We start from the raw sequence: 25,193 nt of genomic DNA, 5'->3' as shown, positions 1-25,193 counted from the left end.
TAGTTACCCCTCTTCATTCTGAAAATTTACCATTAATTCCTACCCTTTGTTCCCTGTCTTTTAACCAGTTCTCAATCCATGAAAGGATCTTCCCTCTTATCCCATCTCATAATTTACGTACAAGCCTTTGGTGAGGGACCTTGTCAAAGGCTTTCTGGAAATCTAAGTACACTATGTCCACTGGATCCCCCTTGTCCACATGTTTGTTGACCCCTTCAAAGAACTCCAATAGATTAGTAAGACATGATTTCCCTTTACAGAAACCATGTTGACTTTTGCCCAACAATTTATGTTCTTCTATGTGTCTGGCTATTGTATTCTTTACTATTGTTTCAACTAGTTTGCCTGGTACTTTAAAGCCTGTCCCAGGCACCAGTGGTGTTGGTTGATTGACTCCTATCTGGAGTGGGAAGGGTGTGGCTACAATTGGCTGCTTACCCCAGATAGCCATTTTCAGGGACCCTTCTCTCCCCCAGTAGGCTGGATCTCTCAGGATGCCAGGGGCTAGGCTGGTCACCAGTTCTGGGGCCTGGAAGGAATCTTTCCCACCTGGCAAAATTGGCAAATTGCCATGTGGGTTTTTCTTCACCTTCCATCAGCATCCTGAGGTCTGGTTTGGGGGATTTAAATGATAATTGTCACAACTTCAGCAGGTTTTGAGTGCTGTTGGTGGGTTAGAAAGTATTTGATCTGAGGTCCCTGGAAACCAGTGGGCTGCCTGTGCACAGTATTGCGTTGTGAGAGGGTTTGCCTCCATGTCCCGCTCACTGTGGGTCTTTCATCGTCTTTCATTACTTCTCCTATCAGGGGCATGCAGGAGGAGAGCAGGTCAGGACTCTGGCTTCCAGTTAGGGTCCTTGGACACAGTCTTCACCCTCACCCTCTGGTTTATGGTACTCAGTGCCATTGGTGCCAGTGAGATCGGCATTGGAACAACCCTGCTGGTAATCTGGGGTGGTTTCCCAGCTGAATAATAGTTTTAAAATTGCAGTGCATTAACCTTACTATGGTTTGTGTCTCATTGTTTCTGTGACCACATCAATACAACTTTCTGGCTGGCCACCAGTTGTACTATATCAGTGTCAATGAGTACCATCGAATACACTGGTATGATTGGCTTCTTATTTTTATCATTTCCTTGTCATGCCAGTAAGGTAAGAGTACATTACAATATCATACAGATATTACAATTCTCAGTAGGCTGAAGCAAAAGCACCACTCAGCCTTTGAACCGTGGATCAAAGTGTGCAATCAAAATCCCCAAATATTCTGCATACAATGGTCATTCACTTGAAAAGAGCCCACTCTGTGTATGTCAGAGTGGGACTGGATGGGGTGAATTTGGCAAAGTATCATCCTGTTTCCAATAACTGTTTGAATGTTCACTTGTTTTTTTCTTAAAAAAAATCAAACACAATGCTTGAGAACTCCTTTTCCTTAAAAGAAAAAGAATAAACATTTTAAATGATTTGTATGTATTATGTTTACACCCAGCTGCCATGTTTTTCCCCTTATGGATTGGCACTTTGTCCCCTGGGACAGATATCCTAGTCACCTGGCTCCCTTCCCATAATGTGTCCCATGAGACAGGCGCGCAGTTTCCATGGTTTCTTACCCATAAGAATCTGAGGGGAAGTAGTAAATAACGATCTAGTTATAAATTATGGGCCAGATTCTCATTTGGGGTAAATTAGCATAATTCCATTAACTTCAGTGGAGCTACGCCAATTTACAGCAGCTGAGAATCTAGCTCCATATCTTTACATGATCAAAAGAAACATTCAGACAGGTTGGATACAATACAGATTTCCTGTGAACAAGATCTCTTCTTGGAAGTTCTATAATCTAAAACTATTCATATGCAGGGTGGTAACTAAGTCTAACCTTTCTTTAGAGGAAAATACACCATTCTGTTTACATGGCCTAGAACTACAGCTGTGTGCTATGGATAAATTCATGGGAAGCCTTCCCAGTTATGAAATATAGTAAACCCTCAGTAAATTATTATTTTTCCTATGTAAAATATATGGGCCAATTCAACAGTATGTGTAAAATACAGGCCCTAAGGCTAGATCCACTAAGGGATTTAGGTGCTTAACTGCCGCTTTAAGCACCTACGTCCAAAATTTAGATCCTCAGACCCCCTGCTCAACTGCCACCTAACCCTGTAGATGCTTAAATTCCCTTGGCACCTATATTTCTGCTCATAAAATCACCATGGCACCTACATTTCTGCAGCTGGGTAAGCACGCAACTGCCTAAGTCCTGATGCTCGGCACTGAGCTCAAGCCTAAGGCCCAGCAGGATCCTCACACTAGCTGTTCCCCACTTATCTTGCCTGTGGGGCCCAATTTGCTAGGCATGCTCAGAGATGACCTTAGAGCACGCCTAAAGATTGGGCCCCCTAAAAAGCAGAGTTGGAGGATGAGGTTTTGGTGGTGTCCCCCTTATACCCTCCTTTCAATCTCTTCTGTAGAAGCTGTTCCACCTTGTATAAATGATGACATAGTCCTTGGAACAGGGACTTGAAGGCAGGTCTTCTATAGCCCGGGTGAGTGCACTAAGCACTCTGGTCTACAGAGTCACTTGTGTTCACTATCCCAGGCAACAACCTAAGTCTAACTCTGGACTACCAGCCATTGGTGGCTCCAATGGAGGTAGCTTCATAGTTTTTTGGGTTTGTGCAGAAGTTGCAATCCACAGCTTACTTCTGGCGCTGCTTTTTAGGCATGTGGCTCTGTGTTGCTCAAGACCTAAATTTAGCCCTGTTACCAAAGGAATTACCATTTAGACATAAAAGTGATAGCAAACTTGCTAGAAGAGCTTTACTGCTTGGAGCCTTTAAGACAGGACATTGCGCTTCAGTGTGAGGATCCTAGTAATGTCATGTAATAAGAAACTGACTCAGAATTAAAAAGCACTGTTGGATCACCAATATTATGAATAAGTTCCCCTGAAGTGAGGACTTCAGATACAGCAGCAGTACTTAAAATAGGTCTTATCCAGTATATGACTAGTAATTTCATCTCATTTAAGATCCTTTAATATCTGAAAGTTGGATCTTGCATGTTAAACTTGGTTTCATTTTAAGATGAATTGTTATTAGTATACCTCTTTCTTTCTGATTTTATAAGTAAATACTTTCTACCTTTTACCTTTTTTCATTTTTACAGTTTGGTTGATCTCTCAAGAGCTTCTTTTAAGTCTTGTTATAATTGGCAAACCATTGTATATTTGCAGGTTACACCCCATATTTAGACTTCTCACCTAATAAATGTTGCTAAAATCTTCTCTTTACTTAGTAGATTAGTTTGCTAGTTGAAAATCTGTATGCACTGAAAACTAGGTGATGAAATAAAATAGTCTGGATGAAAGTCTCTGTCTGGAATGTCATATCAAGTACTGTCAGCCTTTAAAAATGTTTAAAAGGTCCTGTACTATTTCTAGAGCATATCTGGGCTTTTAGCTATACATGTACAAAGTCAAGGGGTTGCACAAGTGTAATTTAAAGCTGAATTTGGCTTACAACATACAGTATAGGATACTGTAACTGATACGTGTGCAGCTAGCTGTAGCTGAGACTATTGTAACAGCTACATGTGCATCTTACTATTAGTATTTGCATTATGGTAGTGCTTAGAGGCACCAGCTGAGATTAGGGCCCAATTCTGCCCCTCTAGGGGCCATGTGGCTTTATAATACATCTTGCACAGTTCTGTGCCTATCTGGCACAATCTGCCCTAGATATGAGATATAAAAAGAAGCAGAGGAGAGAATCACATTCTGCCCTAAGAAGATATTGGTGGAAACATAATTAAAGAAAACCTTCCCGACTCGCCTGCCGGAAGATAGATTCAGTACTCGTGGTGGAACGTGCGACAGGGATCTTTAGACGTGATTGGTCCAAGGTACAGTTTTCTGCATGGGGGAGTAACATGCCTGGAGCAGAAGGATCTTGAATAACTGACTCCCATGATACATATCATTTCTGTAATGGATGCATTGCCTATGCTAGCTGCACTTGTGTTGAACTCTAAAAACATTAAATAATTGATATGGGAAGCATGCTAACTCTGAGCCACACTGAAAGCCTGATGATGGTTGACGATTAGAAGCCCCTTTCCTTTTTCATTTGTGTCTCATGTGTCATCACATCTGTTCTTATCAAGTCTCTTGCTGGACAGCTAATGTGTTTGCAGCACAATGCAACTCACAGTAATGCCCACTGGCACGGCATAGTGGAGTCTGCCAACATTTCCATTACAAAGCCCTTAGCGCAGGTGGGCTGGCTTCATCTCCATGCAGAAGGAATCAGTCTGCATAGTAAAGTCCATAATTTTACATATCAGATTTGGATCTATTTGCTGCCATATCACAGGCAGAACATTCACCTCAACCCCCACACATAGCACTGAAAGAGTCCCTTTGGCCATCAGCCCACAGAACAGTGGGCTCCCTCCTGGAGCTCCATTAAATCAATGGAGTTCTACCAGTGATGAACAAATACAAACAAAAGTTACTGTATGAAATGTCCTTCTTTTACACAGTGAATCTGATCGTAGGCTTGTTCTGTTTACTGAGATTGTAAGTTCTGTGGGCAAGGATTGTCTTTTTGTTCTGTGTTTGTACAGTGCCCAGCACAATGGGGTCCTTTTCCATGACAGGGATTTGTATGTGCTTATGAGAATACAAATAATAATAATGATAATTATCGAAGCTCAGGAAGACAGTGAGTCCCCCAAACCTCTTACTTCTTCTACTCCCTTTAGTTACTACAATATGTCAAAGTCTGCAGTGATGTAAATGGTGGTTTTACCTGTAGTGTGTCCTGTGGTCAGAAAGCAGGCGAGCAACTTCTATTGATTTGGCAGACACTGACCTGCAGCGGGGAGGGGATGACGGGACTGAGAGTAGTGACATATGGGAGAACTGGGAACTCAGTACATCTGCTCTTCTCCCTATAGTTGTTCCTCATCTTCTCAATATATATATTTGGTGCTGGTCTTTGGCTGTAGGGGGCAGCTATGAAGCTGTTTCTGTGTGTGTGGTTCAGAAGCTCTCGTTGTACTGCATGAGGCTAGGTATGACATTTTTATCACTGAATACTTAGTATAGTACGTTCTTTCCCCCCAAATACTAAACATTGATAATGATTCTACCTATAATCTCTCTATTGGGGGGAGGGATAGCTCAGTGGTTTGAGCATTGGTCTGCTAAACCCAGGGTTGAGCGTTCAATCCTTGAGGGGGCCACTTAGGGATCTGGGGCAAAATCAGTACTTGGTCCTGCTAGTGAAGGCAGGGGGCTGGACTCAATGACCTTTCAAGGTCCCTTCCAGTTCTAGGAGATGGGATATCTCCATTAATTTAATTTATTTATTTATAATTTATCTCGGGGCTGCTCATCACCAGAGTATTTGAGTGCCTTCCACATGTAATCAATAGCAATAGTGAAATCCCTAGTAGACTTCCTAGAGTCCCTGGCACTTCTCTGTTTGTGGGGGGTCTTACTAGGGCTATGATTTTGTCATGGAGGTCATGGAAGTCATGGAATCCGTGACTTCCACAGACTGCCGTGACTTGAGCCTGCAGCGCCTGGGAGCTGCAGAGTCCCCCCATCGCCCGTAGTGGCTGGGAACTGTGGGCCCTGAGCTCCCAGCTGCTGCAGGCAGGGGAGAGAATGCCCCACAGCTCCCGGACATTGCTGGCAGCGGGGGAGTCCTGCCACTCTTGGCCACCACAGGCGGCAGGGCCCCCAGGAGCTCAGAGCTGCCGCAGGCAGCGAGGGTGCCTTGGGAGCTCGGAGCTGCCATGGGCAGCCAGGGTGCACCGGGAGATTGGAGCCGCCATGGGCGGCTGGGGAGCCCTGCAGCACTCAGCTGCCATAGGCTGTGGGGTCCCCAGGAGCTCAGAGCTGCAGCGGGCAGTCAGGGTGCCCCGGAGTTCCTGGCCACCATGGGCAGCGGGGGCATCCTGCAGCTCCCAGCCAGGCCCCCAGGGGTAGTGTGCGGACCCCTCAGCTCCCCATTTGGTCATGTATATTTTAGTAACAGTCATGGATAGGTCACAGGCTTCCGTTAATTTTTCTTTATTGCCCGTGACCTGTCTGTGATTTTTACTAACCATATGCATGACAAAATCTTAGTCTTATTCATAACTCTGTTTGGAGTAGGGTTTTTGTTTTTGGTTTTAGGAGTGAAGGTAATATCAGTATTGTGAGTGTCATTCTGTTGGGCAATAATTCTTGAGCATGGATGTATTAATACTTTGACTTTTATGGGCTCTCTGAAAATTAATCAAGGAAGTAAATCAGGGAAGTCCTGTAGATATCAGACTAGGTCACAATGGTCCCTTTTGGCTTTATAGTCTATGAACATTCTTAATTCTTTAATATGTTTTGAATGCATAATGCTACCACATATTTCATTCATCAGGCTGAGAACTACAGTTCAGAAATCTGGTCAGTTAGAGAATGATACAGTCCTCTACAACAGCAGTTCTCAAACTGTGGGTTGGGACCCCAAAGCCCTTAATGAGGTCACCAGGGCTGGCGTTAGACTTGCTGGGGTCGAGGCTAAAGCCTGAGCTCCACTGCCCAGGGACAAAGTTGAAGCCTGAGGGCTTCAGTCCAGGGTGGCAGGGTTCAGTTTATAGGCAACCCTGCCTGGGGCTGATGGGACCTGGGAGGGCTCAGGCTTCATTCCCCCCATCCTGGGGTCATGTAGTAATTTTTGTTGTTAGAAGGAGGTCACGGTGCAATGAAGTTTGAGATCCCATGCTCTACAATACTTAACTGTTCATTTATTAAGTCAAGGGGCTGTGGAGCATCATTTAAAGTGTGTGTGTATGGAAGGGGGCATAGATTCCCCTCCCCCCTGCCTGACCCTCCTTTTCCCCTTTAAGGCACCTCCTCCCCCACCAAGAGCCTGACTATCCTGGCCCATGAGCCCCTATACCCAGCCCCTCCAAATGTGAGTGAGTGGCATCGCAACCTGGTGTGTGGTATCACAGCAGCATTCAGGTTTGGTCCAGCCAAAAAATGATTGGGCCATGGCCAAACTGATCAGTGTTTCAGGCAATTGCTTGCTAAAATCTTCTCTTTCTTATTCATGTTTGAAAACACAAAAACTGGGCTCATTCAGGTCTTTATTTTTGTTTCCAGTAACAATTTCAATAACCTGTTATGAATTCTCTTACAAGCTTCCCATAGAAATGTGTTCATTTTACATTATGAAACAGGAAAGAGGTTAAGCCATGGTCAAAAATCCATTTCCGAAGGTTCAGTTCTGCTGCACAAAGTTTGGAAATAAAATGTCTTTCCAAAGCAATTAATCAGAGGTGGAAAGAATACATTAAACTAATAGACCAAATTGTAATATTTGATGTATTATTCAAAAGTACACACATTTAATTTTAAAAATTCCACAAAGTTATAAAAGGGTGAACAATGATGCTTTCCTGCCTTGATGAAGAAATTGATCTCATGTTGAAATAAAATTTATTGCTTTCAATTCTGTCTTGTGCACATGGACTTCACTCAGTCCAATAAGCACATTTACTCGAATATATGATTGTTTAAGGATACGTAGGGGGCTTCTTTTAAGAAGAACAAAAGTAACCTCTGGCCTACTTTGGAATCTGTACCCTTGGGATGTCAGAGATCAGACATGTCTTGGAGGCAACTTGTTAGGGCTCTGAGGGAGGGGGGGAAGCAATAGGTGTTCAACTTCTCACTCACCTCCTGCCTCTATGACATTAGAGAGATTGTTTCCTTCCCTTCACAACTGGAATTACTGACAATGTCTGCTGCAGAGGACTAGAATCTTAACTTTGTAAAATAGCAACTAGCCTCTCAAAAAACTCTAGAATGATAGAAAATTAATATGAAACACATTGAACGGATTGAAAACTTGCTAACTGATAGACCTCAAAATGTAATCGTAAAGAGGGAATCATCATTGAGTGGGTGCTTTTCTAGTGGGGTCCCGCAGGGTTCAATTCTTGCCCCTCTGCTATTTAACATTTTTATCAATGGCCTGCAACATAAAATCATCACTGATAAAGTTTGCAGATGACACAAAGATTGAGGGGGTGGAAAATAATGAAGAGGACAGGCCACTGATACAGAGTGATCTGGATCAGTCAGTAAGCTGGAAACAAGCAAACGGGAGGGATAGCTCAGTGGTTTGAGCATTGGCCTGCTAAATGCTGAGTTATGAGTTCAATCCTTGAGAGGGCCATATAGGGATCTGGGGCAAAATCAGTATTTGGTCCTGCTAGTGAAGGCAGGGGACTGGACTCAATGACTTTTCAAGGTCGCTTCCAGCTCTATGAGATAGGTATATTAATATGCATTTTAATACAACCAAAGGTAAATGTATACATTTAGAAAACAAGAATGTAGGCCATTCTTACAGGATGGGTATGCTATTTTGGGAAACAGTGATTCTGAAAAACATTTGGTGGTTGTAGTGGATAATCAGTTGAACATGAGCTCCCTGTGCGACACTGACCAAAAGGGCTAAAGTGATTCTTGGCTGCATAAACGGAATCTCACGTGGGAGTAGAAAGGTTATTTTACCTCTATATTTGGCACTAGTGTGACTGCTACTGAAATACAGCGTCCAGTTCTGGTCTATTTATCAATATCCTTCTGGAATTGTGCAGGAGAGGGTTCAGAGAAGAGACATGAAAATTATTAAAGGATTGGAAAACATGCTATATAGTGACTCAAGGAACTCAATCTACTAAGCTCAACAAAGAGATGGTTAAGGGGTGACTTGATCATGACTAGATTAGTTCTACATGACTAGGTTAGCTCCCATGCTGTTGCTTGGACAGCATAGAGGCCATTGAATGTGTTATGTGCCTTCATGATGGCATGTCTGGCGGGATACAGGGTAGGATGCCTGTGAGGGACAGGTGTCTGATGCCATCCAGCCATCATGTTTTAGGTATTCAAGGGGTTCTTTTTCATCCTGCTTTTGTTGTGTCAAAGTTGAAGATTATTCTTGCAAGGAAATTGGTAGGCATTCAGAGCAGATGCCCATACCACCTTAAAGAGCATTGGGCAACCATTTGAGAGAGTGGGACATGTTTTTTAAGGAAGAAGATCTCTGAATTTGACTTGAATTTGTGCCATTTGATGTTTTTGATCATGCTTCACCTGAATGGTGTCTAACTTATTTTCAAACTTGGCAGTGGGGGGCTGTGTTTCACTCTCATAGATCAGAATAGGGACCAACAAAGCAATATATATCCTCAACTTTGTCTCTCTATTTACCAAGTTATTTGGTTTGCAAAAGACATTCTAGATAAAGCACCCGTTACTGATGATGCTTTTGCAATGTGAGCTTCAAGTTCTTTCTTGATGCCATCAATGTTATGGACTACCCAGGCTGAGATAGGTGGTCACCCACTAAGATGCTAGAATCTGCAGAGTGTTTGAAATCACTGACTGGAAGAGTTTTGGTTTTACCCAATTAATTTTTAGGCCAACTTTTGCCACTGAGCTTTCCATGGTTTTAAGTGCTGCAACCAGTTTGCCCATTCATGATATGACTAGAGTTATATCACCAGCAAAATCAGTGCCGGTGAGGTTCATATCAAGATGTATGCCTAAAATGCATTAATTAGTGTCTGGTTAAGCATGCGGTCTATGGCGGCATCGAAGAGTTCTAGGGTGACAATGCATCCTGATTGAACACCTGACCTAATTTGGAAGAATATGCCTCTTTTCCCATTTACAGAAACAAGGAGTCATCATATAAGGTTCGGGACATTCTAGGAGGCCTGTGAGTTTCAAAGTGATTCTCTTTCAGAGTCAAACACCACCTTGATCTCCACAATGCAATGTGAATGGGGTGCTTGAACTTACAGGGGGGGCCAAAAATTTGATAATGAGCTCTTCAACCTACCAGAGAAAGGTATAACATGCTCCAGTGCCCCTGAAGTGGGACAAATTCAGACTGGAAATAACGTGGACATTTTTAACAGTGAAGGTAGTTAACCATTGGAACAGTCTACCAAAGGTCATGATGGATTCTCTAACATGGGCAATTTTAAAATCAAGTTAAGATTTTTTTAAAAGATATGCTCTAATTCAAATAGCAATTATTTTTGGGGCAGCTCTAAGGCCTGTGTTATACAGAAGGGCACAGCAGATGATCACAGGGTCCCTTCTGGCTTAGAATCTATGAAATACACATAGACAAAGGACTCTCTGCAATTCCAGAGCTCACTATCTCTACTATGAAAATGACCTAAGGACTCTATTAATGTCAGTATGTATAATAACCTTGTAACCAATACTCTCTCTCTTTTCTTTTTAAATAAGTTTTAGTTTATTTAATAAGAATTGACTGTAGGCGTGCATTTGGGTAAGATCTGAAATATTCATTGACCAGGTGGGTAATGTGTCCAATCCTTTGGGATTGGTAGAACTTTTTATATGATGAACAAGATTTTTAGTAATCCTCATCATATTTGACTTGACTGTCTGGAAGGAAACCCAAGGCTGGATTGCTTTAAGGGAACAGTATTTTTGGCTTCTGGGTAGCTAGTAAGGTATTGTAGAAGCTGTTTTGTTGTTAGTCTTGGTGGCTAGCTATGTATTGGAATAGCCACCAGTTTTGGGGATTGTCTGCCCCATTCTTTGCAGGTTGCCCTAATGGAGCAATCTCAGTGGGCTCCCCGGTACCCCAGTCATGATATAGTATTGGCTAAATCAAGAACGAAAATGAATAGCATTTTACAGTGGTTGCACTTATAAAGGTAATTGCAATTTTAGAGATTTTACTGGCTCCAGAAGTATTCTCCATCGTGGGCCAAATTCTTTACTGTCCTCGGAAACCTAGTAGCTCCCACCGTGACATTTATGGCCAGATTTTTAAAAAAGCTTAGCTCCCAACATGCTGAGCTTCTTTTTAAATCTTGCCACTGATTCTGGTGCCTAAATGGAGATTGAGCTATTTTCAGTATCTGTTTTTTTAGGGAATATTTTTACATTTTACAGTTGCATTCTCTTGTAGTGCTCACTGACAGAGTGGGCTAGTGCTCTAGTCTTTTTGTCTTGAAGATCTGTCTTGAAGATCAATTCAGAATTGACTTTTGATAGCCTCCACCCATAATTTTATTGACATCTGCCTTGATAACAAGACACTGTGCAATTGACATGACTGGCGAACTCCAGAATTTCAAAGTAGGAGTCCTGAAAATGAAGGCATGGTTACCTCGGAAGAGCTATTTGGTAAGTTTTTACGTCTGACTTCACTATAAAGGAACCTTTATCACTAGATTGGGGGAAGAAGTCAGGAACAGATATTCTGAGAGAGAAATTAAAACTCTGCCTGGAGAAGGCATGATGCCCAGCACACTGCTCCAGTAAGCCTTTTTTGACAGAGTTCAGTACAGGCTGCAGATAAAAACTCCCCTCCCCCAACAAGAATTCAGAGGGAGGTCAACTGTGCAAACATTGTCCGTTTTTCCCTGCACATGAAAAGCCCCTGCTGGCAAAGGGAGTGCAAATCTCGCTTCCCCCTTGTATGTAATTGCTGCTGCCCTATCTTTTCTCATAAGAACATAAGAAAGGCCTTACCGGGTCAGACCAAAGGTCCATCTAGCCCAGTATCCTGTCTACCGACAGTGGCCAATGCCTGGTGCCCCAGAGGGAGTGAACCTAACAGGCAATGATCAAGTGATCTCTCTCCTGCCATCCATCTCCTCCCTCTGACAGACAGAGGCTAGGGACACCATTCCTTACCTGTCCTGGCTAATAGCCATTAATGGACTTAACCACCATGAATTTATCCAGTTCTCTTTTAGACTCTGTTATAGTCCTAGCCTTCACTACCTCCTCAGGTAAGGAGTTCCACAAGTTGACTGTGCGCTGCATGCAATCTCTTACCTCATTCAGCGGGCCTCTGTACAGTGTGGAAGCTTACATGGAATGGATTCCCTCCCTATACATGTCTATTCTAAGTATGGCAAGCAGCAAGATCCAATAGTTTTTTAGGCCAGATGGGACCTTTATCATCATCTAGTCTGTCACTTTGCATAATGGGGCATAGAACCTCACCCAGTACTTTCTGCATCTAGTCCATTTCAGTTGAAGCAGGATCAGATGCAATCTTGCCAGTTGGAATCAGTAGCCCAACAGACTTGTTAGATTGTTCCAAAACCAAATTGCTGGGCAAAACTAATAGGAAATGGTTAAGTTTTGTGTTGAATTTCTATTAGAGTTGCATGCATGATGGAGCCCTGTAATTGTTTTCTGACACAGCTGTACAATCTTGTAATGTAGTTTTTGTTCAATAGCAAGATAATCATATTAATAATTCAAAATAGGAGTTATTTAATGTTTCTTAAAAGCAACTTTGTTCATCCATTTATATGTCCTAAAAGCAAATTTTGTTTAGGTGTCCTGAATAATGCAGCAAGTCAGATTAGCTGCAGTTACTATATGGTTGTTTTTATGTCTTTGTTTAATTTTATTTCAAACACACGCAGTAAACTGGTGCATACACTTGTGCTTGTATTATCCATAAGAGTTAAGAAATCAGGTGGTTTGAAGCTTTTGATTTAGTTTATCATATTGATAAGTTATTTCTACAGGTCCTTGGCCCTTAGGCAATGCAAATTAGATTTAAGCAACACTCCATTTTGCTAAAAAGCGTATGGGGGGAGTAACTAAGGAAAGTTTCAATTTTTTTGTTGTCTAACTAGACCTATAACCGACCCTCCCACACCAAAAAGATCTGTATACAACATCTCATGAGCATTCCATAATGTTGTTTTTTAGGGGGGAGGGGGGAGCATGCATGTATTTCATTTAGGATTTCTCTAATGCCTCAGTGAGAACTATTAACTTATTTAGACCTGATCTTGGAGCCCTGAGCCACCCAAAACTTCTACTGATTTCTATGGGCTAAGCTGAAACAAGTGTCTATTTCCTTTGTGATTAAAAAGAGAACTTCTGCATTTTCTGATGTCAACCTGATGCTTTCGGCAAGGACTCAGTTAATTAAAATAAATTAAATTCTTCCCCTGGAATTTTTGATGCCTCAGTTTCTAAATACAGGATTTTTTAATTCAGTGTCCCCTCAAAACTGAGAAAAGTGCTTATATAGACAAATAGAGGCAACATTTGTCTTGAACTCCATGATGGTAGCTTCCAGGCAGTGCCTCTTGATAGCACAATACACAAGGAACAGAAACAAAAGCCACTTTTGTGCTGCAGATGCTGATACAGACCCTGATGTAAGTTAGAGTATCCTGAGAGGCTGGACTGTACAGCAACCCAGAATCTGTATAATATAGAGCAGCCATACCTCTTTTCATCACCAGTCCTGACATAAACATGTGCCCTACACTGGGGCATGTGAGGGTGCCTGCTTATGCTAGCTCTATGCTTCTCCTGAACTGGGGAAAATTTTCCCCCAGCCTATTGTGGCCCCTCTATGCCACTGATATTGTAGCAGATGGAGGCCAGAATGGGGACAAGGATCAGCCCCTTGACTCTTGTTTACATCTACAAACAATAATACAAAATGTAAAAGCCATTAGAAATGTCACCAGTGCTTTACTCCTTAAGCGTCTTTCTTTTCAAGTATTTTTAATTTCCTCATCCTTTCCACCAAAAGCCTCCTCCCCCCGTTTTTTTTTTTTGAGGGGGGGAAGGGTGTAAAACTTTATTACTGTATGTTAGCAAGGACATACGATTCATAGACAAAGATTTGGATCATTATTTTACTTTGATGGGTCCCCTATATTTTTCCAGTTCAAGAACCAATTGTGAAAATTAGTTTCAAAGCCCCTTGAGAGTTTTTGAGTTATGCCTTTGGCCTACACTAGTTATCTTAAATGCACCAAGAAAATAAAATTGCAAATTGGAGAGCAAATATGCTAAGAGTGAATAATGTAAAATGACAGCTGTCCTACCATTCACTACTACACCTTGAAGTAGTCTGTATGTTATACAAGATTTTATAAAGTCAAAACCAAAAATCATCTCCACCACTGCTCCTGGTGCTTGCTCTCTCTCTGCTTCTTAACCGTAACATATCCATGATACTGCGAGCATATATGTCTCGCAAATTAACATTGATATTTGAGTCAGTGGATGTGTTCTTTGTGAGCTTCTTTAAAGCTTCACGCTGTCGAAGAGCAGCCTCCTTTATCTTCAGTGTAAAATAACAAGCAGAAAAACGGTCATTTATTATAGCTATAGGCAAAGCCAAGACCAATATCCCCGATAATATACACATAAAGGCCACTACCTTGCCAGTGGTAGTGTCTGGTCTAATGTCGCCGTAACCAACGGTTGTCATGGAAGTTGTTGCCCACCACCATGCACAGGGCACACTTGTGAAAGTTGTGCCAGGGACACCTTGTTCAACAAAATACTCCACCGTGGAAAATATAGATATTCCCACAGAAAGAAAAAGCAGCAGCAGGCCAACCTCTTCGTAGCACTGTGCAATAGTCATCCCAAGAGATCGCAAGCCTGGAACACAAGAAATCCTGTCAGTAGGTTGATCCATGTAACAGTCTTCATACCTCTGTTAAGAAGCACTTGTTCTGAAAGCTAGACACTTTGCGTTTTATGTTTCAACCTCAGGAATGCCTTTATGAGGAGGCAATGCTGTTTGGAGAACCATTGGAAAAACATGATTATTCAAGAAATAAAACACAGAGGTCTCTGATTTATGGTCCCTATCTTGAAATGGAAAAGAATAGATATTGGTGTCCAGTATACAAATTAATAAGGGCCTGATCATGAATCATATTAGAGTGAGGGGGAAGACATTCAAAGACAGGAGTGGGAGATACACATCTCATGCCTTCCTCTCTTATGCTGGTTACTGCCAGCTCTGCCAGGTACATCCCTTCAATTACAATGTAGTTGGAGTAACTTGTTATGAGGGAAATGAGCCATTCAATTTGGGGGATAGGATCAGGCATTGTCCAACTTCACAAACCCCTTTGCCTCACTTGCACCCCTATGCAAAAGCTGAGTGGGTAGGGGGAGGGAGCATTAGTGTGCAGAGACTTGCACAGGACAAAGACAAGTGTGCACATGTGGTCGCTCTTTGCCCCTCCCCCTCTAGGGTATGCAGGAGTGAAAAAGCAAACACAATAACACTGCAAAGGAAGAAATGCCATAGGCACACAAATGAAAAACAAAATATATCCACAAAACAGGGCATCCTCTAAAGCCAGTTATGATAACTTGGGTCTCTGTATTATATCTTCTTGATCACTGAGGACTTTATGATTTCTGATAAAGTGTTTCTCTCACTAATTTTTTAAATAACTAATATTGTTTTTCTTATTGAGGGGGAGAAATGCAATGCTTACAAATTACCCCCACTGAGCTCCAACTAAACCAAATAATGTTGGAAACTAAGGCCTAGTCTTCACTTACCGGCTGGTCCGGCGGCACGCCATCGATGTTCTGGGATCGATTTATCGCGTCTGGTTAAGACGCGATAAATCGATCCCGGATCGATCCCGGAAGTGCTCACAGTCGGCGCCGGTACTCCAGCTCGCCGAGAGGAGTACGCGGCGTTGACGGGGGGAGACTTCCGGCCGCATCTGGACCGCGGTAAGTTCGGACTAAGGTACTTCGAATTCAGCTACGTTATTAACGTAGCTGAATTTGCGTACCTTAGTCCGAAGTCCGGACTAAGTGGGGACCAGCCCTAAGGTTGAACTCATACATTTTTGCAGGTCTCAGACAGCCATTGGAATCTCTGGGAGTTTGAGACATAAATGTGTTTAAGATTTCTTGGTGCTTTTGGGCCAATCTCTATTTCCCAGTGCACACACAAAGCCCCTGGTTTGATGCATGCACTTCAGAGAGTGCAATTGGGCTCCTTGTTTTTTAGAGATTTTTTCTTTTCCTCCACCCTACCTAACTAAGGGCTTGTCTACACACAGTTTTTGTAGCACTATAACTATATTGGTTTAGGTGTTCATACTGGTATAGCATACTCCTGTAAATGTAGGGGAATAAGCTATACCATATAAGCACCTTTATACTGGTATAAATTCATCCACACTAGGGGCTGTATCACCTTTACCTATATCACTCAATATAGTTATAATGGTACAAAAGCTGCATGTAGACCAGTCCTAAGGACCAGCTCTGATAACCCTCAATTTGCAAGGAAGTTAGTGGCATTGAGCACCTTGCAAAACTAACAACTAGAAGAGATGAGTGAGTAATTAGTTTTTCAGTGACCCAGAGGGGAAGTGTTACAAGTTAAATAAAGCATTGTTCTTTTTGAAAGCATTAGTGAATTTCAGGGCTCTCTTCCCATGTTTTTGTTTGCTGGATTTATAAATAGGGGTGTAGTGAGTAGGTGCAGAGAGGTGATTTTACCTCTGTATATGGCATTGGTAAGACTGATACTGGAATACTGTACATAGTTCTGGTGTCCATATTTAAAAACATGTTGAAAAATTGGAGAGGATGCAGAAATAAGCCACTAAAATGATCCGAGGGCTGGAAAAAATGCCTTACAGACTTAAAAAGCTCAACCTGTTTCGTTGAGCAAATAGAAGATCAAGTGGTGACTTGATTGCAATGTGTAAGTGTCTTCGTAGGGAGCAAACACCAGGTACTAAATGGCTTTTTAATCTGGCAGAGAAAGGCATAAGAAGAATCAGTGCCTGAAAGTCAAAGCCAGACAACTTCAAATTGGAAAGAAGGCGCACATTTTTACTGTGATGGTGATTAGTTATTGGATGAAACTATGAAGGAAAGTGGTAGATTCATCTTTTGATGTCTTCAGTTCAAGGGTGGATGCTTTTCTGGAAGATATGCTTTAGCCAAACACAAGTTAAAGGGCACACAATAAGCATGTTCTCAGTGATCAGTAGGTGTCAGTGGCTGTGCAGGTTTTGTAATTTCTTACCATATGAAAGCAATTCTTTTCAAATTATTTATCTGGCCAAGCCAAACCATGGTTGCTCCAACACAAGCACATTGAGGTTGAGCAGAAAGGCCTTAGGGAGTCCTGCTTTCCTCCTGTGAGGAGGGCTGCAATAACTTCGCTGTAGGTGCTGGGGAGTGCAAGGAGTGAGTCTTGGTAGCACTGCCAGTAGCATGAGGGGTGCCAGTAACGGTGAGTCTAGATGAGGCAGAGCAGTGGCCCTGGCCCTTTGTGCCACTAGGCCTATGCTGGGGAAGTGCTAGGTTGAATAGGTGTATCAAATCCAACTGCTCAGCCTTCACAGCCTGCTTTATGTCCCCTTTCTGACCACATCCCTTCCCCAAACATAGCTCGGCTTTTGCAGAGGCATAGTTGTGTCCTGTCTTTATCACCCCCACCCACAGGAATAGTTTGGCTCTGCCATTTCGTCACAAAATGTGCAGGGCAAGTTGAGCATTTTTCTGCCACACCCTGCTACGCACAGCAGGGTTCCCGTCCCTTCCCCGAGCCTGCCCCATCCCCATCCACTCCGCTGGAGTGGATCCCAACTGTGCAAAAGGGGTCTCTACAATATCCCAGGGATGATGTCATACAGGTAGGTGACTCTGCTTGTAGGTGGGAGGGGGAGATGTGATTATGGATGATCCCGTCTGTGTGCAGAACTTTCCATATTAATGACTATGTTTATGTATGCGTTAGAATCAAAATGAAAAACCCTCACCATTTTGTCATCTTTAACTAGCAGGAAACAGGCTCCAGATCTGTACAGTGTATATTTCCATTCTGATTTACTAGGTTTATGTTAATAGCAGCGCCTGCTCTGCCAGAAGATAACTGTTTCCGACAACATTCAAATTATAACGAGCTGCAGTTTTTGATTTACTGCTCTGAGCCTGGGCGACTGGTAAAACTTACATTTCAAAAAGTATACAATTATCACCACTGGCATTTAACCTCTTCGGAGCCGTTTACATGTGTAGTTAAGTGGCATCTAATTCTGTATGCTAAAGAAATGGACTACTATTTTCAGTTTTAATGGTGATGTGATACTTCGCTCTTAGACTAGGAGAGTTATCAGGTTTTGATAAGATTAATTCAATTTTTTCCCTTTCAACGACAAGAAATCACTAAACTCCATATGGGAGAGAGACAGGCGATGCTAAACCAATAGGACAATAATTTCCTGAATGGTTTTTAAATAAACATATGAAAGATAGAAAGGTCTGACCCCAAATTTCAAAGTGAAGTTATCTGATGTCAACAATTGTCATTACAAACCTGGGGAATTGCCACTAGGAGCCGTCATAGGATCTGCTACACTTCGAGCTGCAGGTGTCAATTCCATTCCCAGACTAGCTCTGCTAGCTAGTGCACTAACATTGGAGGGTAGTCGCAGCGGCAGGAGCAGCGGGGGAGTAGCCACCCTGAGTATGTATCTAGTGTTTTTGACCAACTGGTCATTTCCTTCCATCCCTTCTATGCAGATTCAGTTTTATTACTGAGGCAACAGCACCCCGGATAATCTATAAGGGTTACTATGTGTCTGTACATTTAACTTGCTTGGTTAATTTCTTCTGACCTCTTATGGCTTGTGAAACGCTAAAACCAATATTATGTTAAATCTATGTGCTAAAGGTACCTGTGGAATGTCTGCCCAGCTTCAACATACGCAGAGCTCTGAGCAGCCTCAGCACCTGGACGATGCGCCCCACATTCTCCAGCTCTTGAGAGCTCTCCCCACCGCACATGCTCTCCACCAGCAGGGTGATGTAGAAGGGTAAAATGGCCAGCAGGTCTATGATGTTCGCCACGCTCCTCAGGAAGCGGCACCGATCCCGTGTGCACAGGAGCCGCAGGGCAAACTCCGCTGTGAACCAGACAATGCACACATACTCCAGGGCGTCCAGTAGTGGGGGTGCCAACCAGCTCAGCTCCACAGAAATCAAGGCCATATTGGCAATGGACACGACAACAAAGGCCATAGAGAGAGTGCCAAAAGTCCTGGCAGCTACAGAAGAGCGAGGCTTCTCCAGCATCTCCCAGAGCCTCTGCCTGACACTGGGACAGAGACTCCCGGAGAAATCCTCTTCTTCATCCTGGGCATCCAGCTCTTCTGCATCTTTCTTGATATCCAAAGCTTCACTCAGTTCCTTCCTCCTGAAGTACCTGCCCAGGGAATCCAACCCAAAATATAAACCTTGAATGACAATTTTTGCACTATTATGGAAACTGCCTTTCACATGAAAAACCCCCTGCAACCAGAGTAAATCTTCCTAAAGGGAATTTGATACATTTCCTTAACCTCTGAGAAAAGGCAAAAAGCAATGGGCTTAAATTGCAGCAAGGGTGATTTAGGTTGCCCATTAGGAAAAAAACTTCCTAATTGTCAGAGTGGTTAGGCACTGGAATAAGTTGCCTAGGGAGGTATGGAATCTCCATCAATGGAGGTTTTTTAAGAGCAGGGTAGACAAACACCTGTCAGGGATGGTCTAGATCGGGGTAGGCAACCTGCGGCACACGTGCCGAAGGCGGCACACAAGCTCATTTTCAGTGGCACTCACACTGCCCGGGTCCTGGCCACCAGTCCGGGGGGTTCTGTATTTTAATTTAATTTTAAATGAAGCTTCTTAAACATTTTAAAAACCTTATCTACTTTACATACAACAATTGTTTAGTTATATATCATAGACTTATATAATATATAATGTTACAATGTATTACTGGCACGCGAAACCTTAAATTAGAGTGAATAAATGAAGACTCAGCACACCACTTCTGAAAGGTTGCCGACTCCTGGTCTAGATAATACTTAGTCCTGCCTTGAGTGCAGGGGACTGGACTAGATAACCTCTTGAGGTCCCTTCCAGTCCTAATTCTATGATTCTACTCTTAACGTCAGTGGGACAAACTGTGAGAGTAGGGGATGCTCATGTAAGACTGGCAGAATCAGGCCCTGTCAAGGCTGTATCCCCACTTTGAACTTTAGGGTACAAATGTAGGGGCCTGCATGAAAACTTCTAAGCTTAACTACCAGCTTAGCTTTGGTCCCGCTGCCACCATTTCCAATGGATTCCCTCCCTGGGAAGCCTTGAAAAACCTTCACCAATTCCCTGGTGAATACAGATCCAAACCCCTTGGATCTTAAAACAAGGAGAAATTAACCATTCCCCTCCTTCCTCCCACCAACTCCTGGTGAATACAGTTCCAACCCCCCTGGGATCTAAAACAAGGAGAAACTAACCATTCCCCTCCTTCCTCTCACCAACTCCTGGTGAATCAAGATCCAAACCCCTTGGATCTTAAAACAAGGAAAAATCAATCAGGTTCTTAAAAAGAAGGCTTTTAATTAAAGAAAAAGGTAAAAATCATCTCTGTAAAATCAGTATGGAAATTAACCTTACAGGGTAATCAAACTTAAAGAGCTTAGAGGACTCCCCTCTAGTTTTGGGTTCAAAGTACAGCAAACAAAGATAAACACTCTAGTAAAAGGTACATTTACAAGTTGAGAAAACAAAGGAAAACTAACATGCCTTGCCTGGCTATTTACTTACAAGTTTGAAATAGGAGAGACTTGTTTAGAAAGATGTGGAGAACCTGGATTGATGTCTGGTCCCTCTCAGTCCCGAGAGCGAACACCCAACCAAAACAAAGAACACAAACAAAAGCCTTTCCCCCCCCCCCAAAGATTTGAAAGTATCTTGTCCCCTTATTGGTCCTTTAGGTCAGATGCCAGCCAGGTTACCTGAGCTTCTTAACCCTTTACAGGGAAAAGGATTTTGGAGTCTCTGGCCAGGAGGGATTTTATAGTACTGTACACAGGACAGCTGTTACCCTTCCCTTTATAGTTATGACAGGCCCTATGTTTCTAAACCATCTTGTCATTTTTATTAATAATATTTTACTTAATTTTTATTACATTGCTTTAGAAGGGAGGTATATAATCCTTTATACCTTTATAATCCTTTGTCCAAAACATACCAATAGCTCAAGAACCTATTTTATTATATCTGTTAATTACACCTTATTTAAACATTTAGGTCCTGATTCAGCAAAACAATTCTCCAACTTTGTTGAGTAGTTATTATGGATTTTAAGCATGTGCTAAATATTTTGCTGAATCAGGGCCATATTTATGGAACATTTTCTTCAAACAAGGAGATTACCAAGAAGCATGAGACAATCCTTTTTTCCATATATACATGCTGGTAGTCAGTACATTTATTGATCGCTGTTGATAGTCAAGCCTCATACCAAGGGATGTGGTGGATTTTCATCAGTCTTTAAATCAAGGTTAGAAGGCTTTCAAAAAATATGTCCCAGCTCAGCCACAGGATAAGGGCATGATGCAGGAATTACTAGATGTGATTCTATGGCCTGTGTTATGCAGGTCAGACTAGATGGTCATAGTGATCCTTTCTGACCTGAAAATCTATTAAGAAATCAGTGAAATCGAGTAGCACCTTGAAGCCATTCTGGAATAGATACTATTGGACTGTCAGGCAGTGCAGGTGTGCACTGGTTTTTGTATCACATTCATCTGATTATAATGATTTTAATGTAAGTATTTTGGATTTTTTATTTATCATTTTTAGAACACCCCCACACTTCAATATTAACAAATAAACCAGTAACCAAAATTAACCACAACCAATAGAATTAAAAGAATAAAAATATCCTAGCACAAACGTCACAGATGTCCACCTTCTCCTCGTCCCTATTTACCATTTTCATCTGCTGTCACTTCTGGCTCAGCCTGTCCCCCCCAGGCATTTCCTTCTGCCTCCTCCTCCTCCCACCCAGAACTCCCAGTGCCACCCGTCCCTTTAGCAGAAGTCAATGCAGCATTTGCCCAGCCACTGCTCCCATACTGAATCTCATCATCCTGCCCCCAGTACCAACCTCCCCTCTAGTAACAGTCTCCACTGACCTCTTCCAACCTTTTCCCTCCCACATCCAATATCCACTTGTCCATGTAGTGGGAGTTGGTGCTGAGTTTGTGCAGCTCAGCTCCTTCCCCAGCACCCATCTACCCCTGTAAGTGCAGTTGATGCTGAATTCCTCCAACCCACACTGCTGGATCTCTTCCCTCCACACCCCAGAGCCTGCCTTTCCCTGCAGCAGGAGTTGATACTGAGAGCATCCAGCCCACATTATTATTTTCCTCCTTTTCCCAGTGCTCACCTGTCTCTGCAGCAGGAGTCGATGCTGAGCTCGTCCAGACCCCAGTACTGGATCTCCTGCAGGAAGGAGAGGGCGCACAGCTGCTCCATCACATGCAACCTCCCTGTCTGGTAATAGTTCAGGATGTAGCGAAACGCCTGCGAGCTCCGGTCGAAGAAATACTCGTTCTCCACCAGGTTGGCATCGTCGCAGAGCTCCAGGAGGCTAGAGGCTACATCCCGGGCAGCGGACACCACCACGGCCAGCTTGCCGAGCCGGGTGTCTGGGTAGCAAGACAGAGTTTGCTGGGACAGTACGAAGCGGCTGCCACCCACATTGATGGTGAAACAGTCCAAGGAGGGGTCAACTTTCTGCAGCAAGGGCCCCTGCTCCTCCTCACTGCAGAAGACGCTGGACTCCAAGGAACCCAGCGATGTGCTGTCCCCTGGCTCCTGTCCGGTTGTCTGGGAAGAAAGGGACATACAGCAGGGAGGCGACTTCATCCTGCAGCTGCCAGCAGCAGCCCACTGTCTCCTATGTTAAAAGACACAGCAAAGGTGAAGAGAAGACAGCCCAGTTGAGGGAAATGGGCCAACCCATTTTTTAAATGTATTTCTTTCATACAATTTCCTTACAGATTCAAGGGGACATTCCTGACCCCACTTGCTCAGAGCAAAGCGTCCATCTGAGATAGAGCTTAAAAAAAAGACGGAAGTAGCCCAGCAGGATATACATCTGGTTAACAATAAATAATAATGATCCCTGAAATATATTTACCTTGCATTGGTTTTACACCAATTGGAATTTGATTGATCATTAAAGGCTTGATCCAAATCCCATTAAAGTCAATGGAAAAACTCCCACTGACTTGAAAGGGCTGTAGATATGCCCTAAAATTTTAAAATTACAGTGCCTAAAGAATCATGTTTCATGCTAAGATTTATTTATTACCATAATGAGACATCAATATAAGATCCAGTTGCTTTGAAATTTGGGATTGTAACTATATGTGTCTTCTTTGCAACTATCCAGGGGATTATTGTCTTTAGCATTTTAGCACCATCATCACCTGTCTCTCAGACAACATTTGATGAATCATAAAAGAAAGGGGGGGGGAGGCAAATTAAGCATCCCAGTAACTCATACACTTTATCCAGCACGATAGCACCTCTCCCATACAGAACTGGAGATGTTAGCCGTCTGCTTTTCTGACATAAAGAACTGTATGCCAACTATATGGAAACAAATCCACAGAGATTTTAGAGAGGAGGAGAAAGTTGTACATGTTTTGTACTTAAGAATGACCATTAACCAAGGCTACATAGGAAATAACCATTCTCTAAAATATCTGCATGAACCAGCTGGTCATCAAAGCTATCACTCTGTTTGTACTTGGCAGCAATAACAGACCTACTTAAAAAGTTAAGCAGCTGGAATAGCTAAAAGTCTAACGGGGTGGGTTAAAATTCCCCCGAAGTATCACAATTCCATCCTTATCATAATTTGTTACCTACAGTACAGGTATGGTTTAAAGCCCAATACCGTGCATTGACGCCTGCTGGAACACAAACCCGCTGCAAAGTTTTAAAAGCGGGATTATATTTTACTGAGACGTTTTAAAATACATAGAAATGCACGAAGGGACTCGGTGATGTGCCGCTGTCCCGGGGCTGGCTGGCAAGAGCCGGAGGGTTGTTTAAGGGAGACAGAGCGAGAAACTCTTCTGCTAAACGGATCTCTCCCGAGCGCCCGGCGAGCTGGGCGATGCTGGGCATATAGCGGCACCAGTGCCAAGGAGAGCAGGAGCCAGCTGTGCCTTACCTGCCCGGCCGCCTCGCTGCACATCTGGGCTGCCGCTGCTGCTGCTGGCGGCTCCTCCCGAGTGGCTCCCCCGGCCGGGAGCAGGGCACGGCTGCTCCGACAAGGCTCCTCGCTGCCCGCCCGCACCTCGCCACAGCCCCGCGCGCTCAGCTCCCGGGAGCTCCAGACCCGCGTTCCGGGTCATGTGCTGCGGAGGGAGGTAATTCCAGCGCGGGTTGGGGACCCGCGTGCTCCGTGTGAACGGGCCGGGCGCCGCCTGCACTGGGCAGAGTCTGGGGGCTGCGTGTCACCTCCCCGCTAAACCCACTGGCACTGCCCTATGGCCCCCGCCCCGCCAACGCCCCCGCACTGCCCTATAGCCCCCGCCCCGCCAACCCCCACTGGCACTGCCCTATAGCCCCCGCCCCGCTAAACCCACTGGCACTGCCCTATGGCCCCCGCCCCGCCAACCCCCACTGGCACTGCCCTATAGTCCCCTCCCAGCCCCCACTGGCTCTGCCCTATAGCCCCCGCCCCGCTAAACCCCACTGGCACTGCCCTATGGCCCCCGCCCCGCCAAAGCCCCCGGCACTGCCCTATAGCCCCCGCCCCGCCAACCCCCGCTGGCACTGCCCTATAGCCCCCTCCCCGCCAACCCCCACTGGCACTGCCCTATAGCCCCCGCCCCGCCAACCCCCACTGGCACTGCCCTATAGCCCCCTCCCCGCTAAACCCCACTGGCACTGCCCTATAGTCCCCTCCCAGCCCCCACTGGCTCTGCCCTATAGCCCCCTCCCCGCTAAACCCACTGGCACTGCCCTATGGCCCCCGCCCCGCCAACGCCCCCGCACTGCCCTATAGCCCCCGCCCCGCCAACCCCCACTGGCAGTGCCCTATAGCCCCCTCCCCGCTAAACCCACTGGCACTGCCCTATGGCCCCCGCCCCGCCAACGCCCCCGGCACTGCCCTATAGCCCCCGCCCCGCCAACCCCCACTGGCACTGCCCTATAGCCCCCTCCCCACTAAACCCCACTGGCACTGCCCTATGGCCCCCGCCCCGCCAACGCCCCCGGCACTGCCCTATAGCCCCCGCCCCGCCAACCCCCACTGGCACTGCCCTATAGCCCCCTCCCCGCTAAACCCCACTGGCACTGCCCTATGGCCCCCGCCCCGCCAACCCCACTGGCACTGCCCTATAGCCCCTGCCCCGCTAACCCCACTGGCACTGCCCTGTAGTCCCCTCCCCGCTAACCTCCACTGGCACTGTCCTATAACCCCCGCCATGCTAACCCCACTG

The 25,193-nt window shown here is 44.4% G+C and overlaps 1 protein-coding gene across 1 annotated transcript; it reads right to left on the bottom strand.

Annotated features, from left to right (window-relative positions):
* Nucleotides 1-13,651: 13,651 nt before the first annotated feature.
* Nucleotides 13,652-24,151, bottom strand: KCNV1 (potassium voltage-gated channel modifier subfamily V member 1). Its single transcript, XM_054017191.1, has 4 exons — nucleotides 23,918-24,151; nucleotides 22,118-22,630; nucleotides 18,576-19,102; nucleotides 13,652-14,502 (listed from the first exon to the last, which is right to left on the bottom strand). The coding sequence occupies exons 2-4, from the start codon at nucleotides 22,597-22,599 to the stop codon at nucleotides 13,991-13,993; spliced, it is 1,521 nt and encodes a 506-aa protein (XP_053873166.1). The 5' UTR covers nucleotides 22,600-22,630; nucleotides 23,918-24,151; the 3' UTR covers nucleotides 13,652-13,990.
* Between the last annotated feature and the right edge of the window lie 1,042 nt (nucleotides 24,152-25,193).

The sequence above is a fragment of the Malaclemys terrapin genome, chromosome 2 (genome assembly GCF_027887155.1).
Source record: "Malaclemys terrapin pileata isolate rMalTer1 chromosome 2, rMalTer1.hap1, whole genome shotgun sequence".
Lineage (NCBI taxonomy): Eukaryota > Metazoa > Chordata > Testudines > Emydidae > Malaclemys > Malaclemys terrapin.
This window is presented reverse-complemented; position numbering and strand designations above follow the sequence as displayed.

Excerpts from the sequence above, each read along its gene's own strand:
- KCNV1 (XM_054017191.1), bottom strand. The coding sequence starts at position 22,599 with ATGAAGTCGCCTCCCTGCTGTATGTCCCTTTCTTCCCAGACAACCGGA. Across the intron at positions 19,103-22,117 it reads GACTCCTGCTGCAGAGACAG|GTACTTCAGGAGGAAGGAAC; the intron begins GTGAGCACTGGG and ends TTCCCTGGGCAG. Across the intron at positions 14,503-18,575 it reads GCTGGGCAGACATTCCACAG|GCTTGCGATCTCTTGGGATG; the intron begins GTACCTTTAGCA and ends CTTGTGTTCCAG.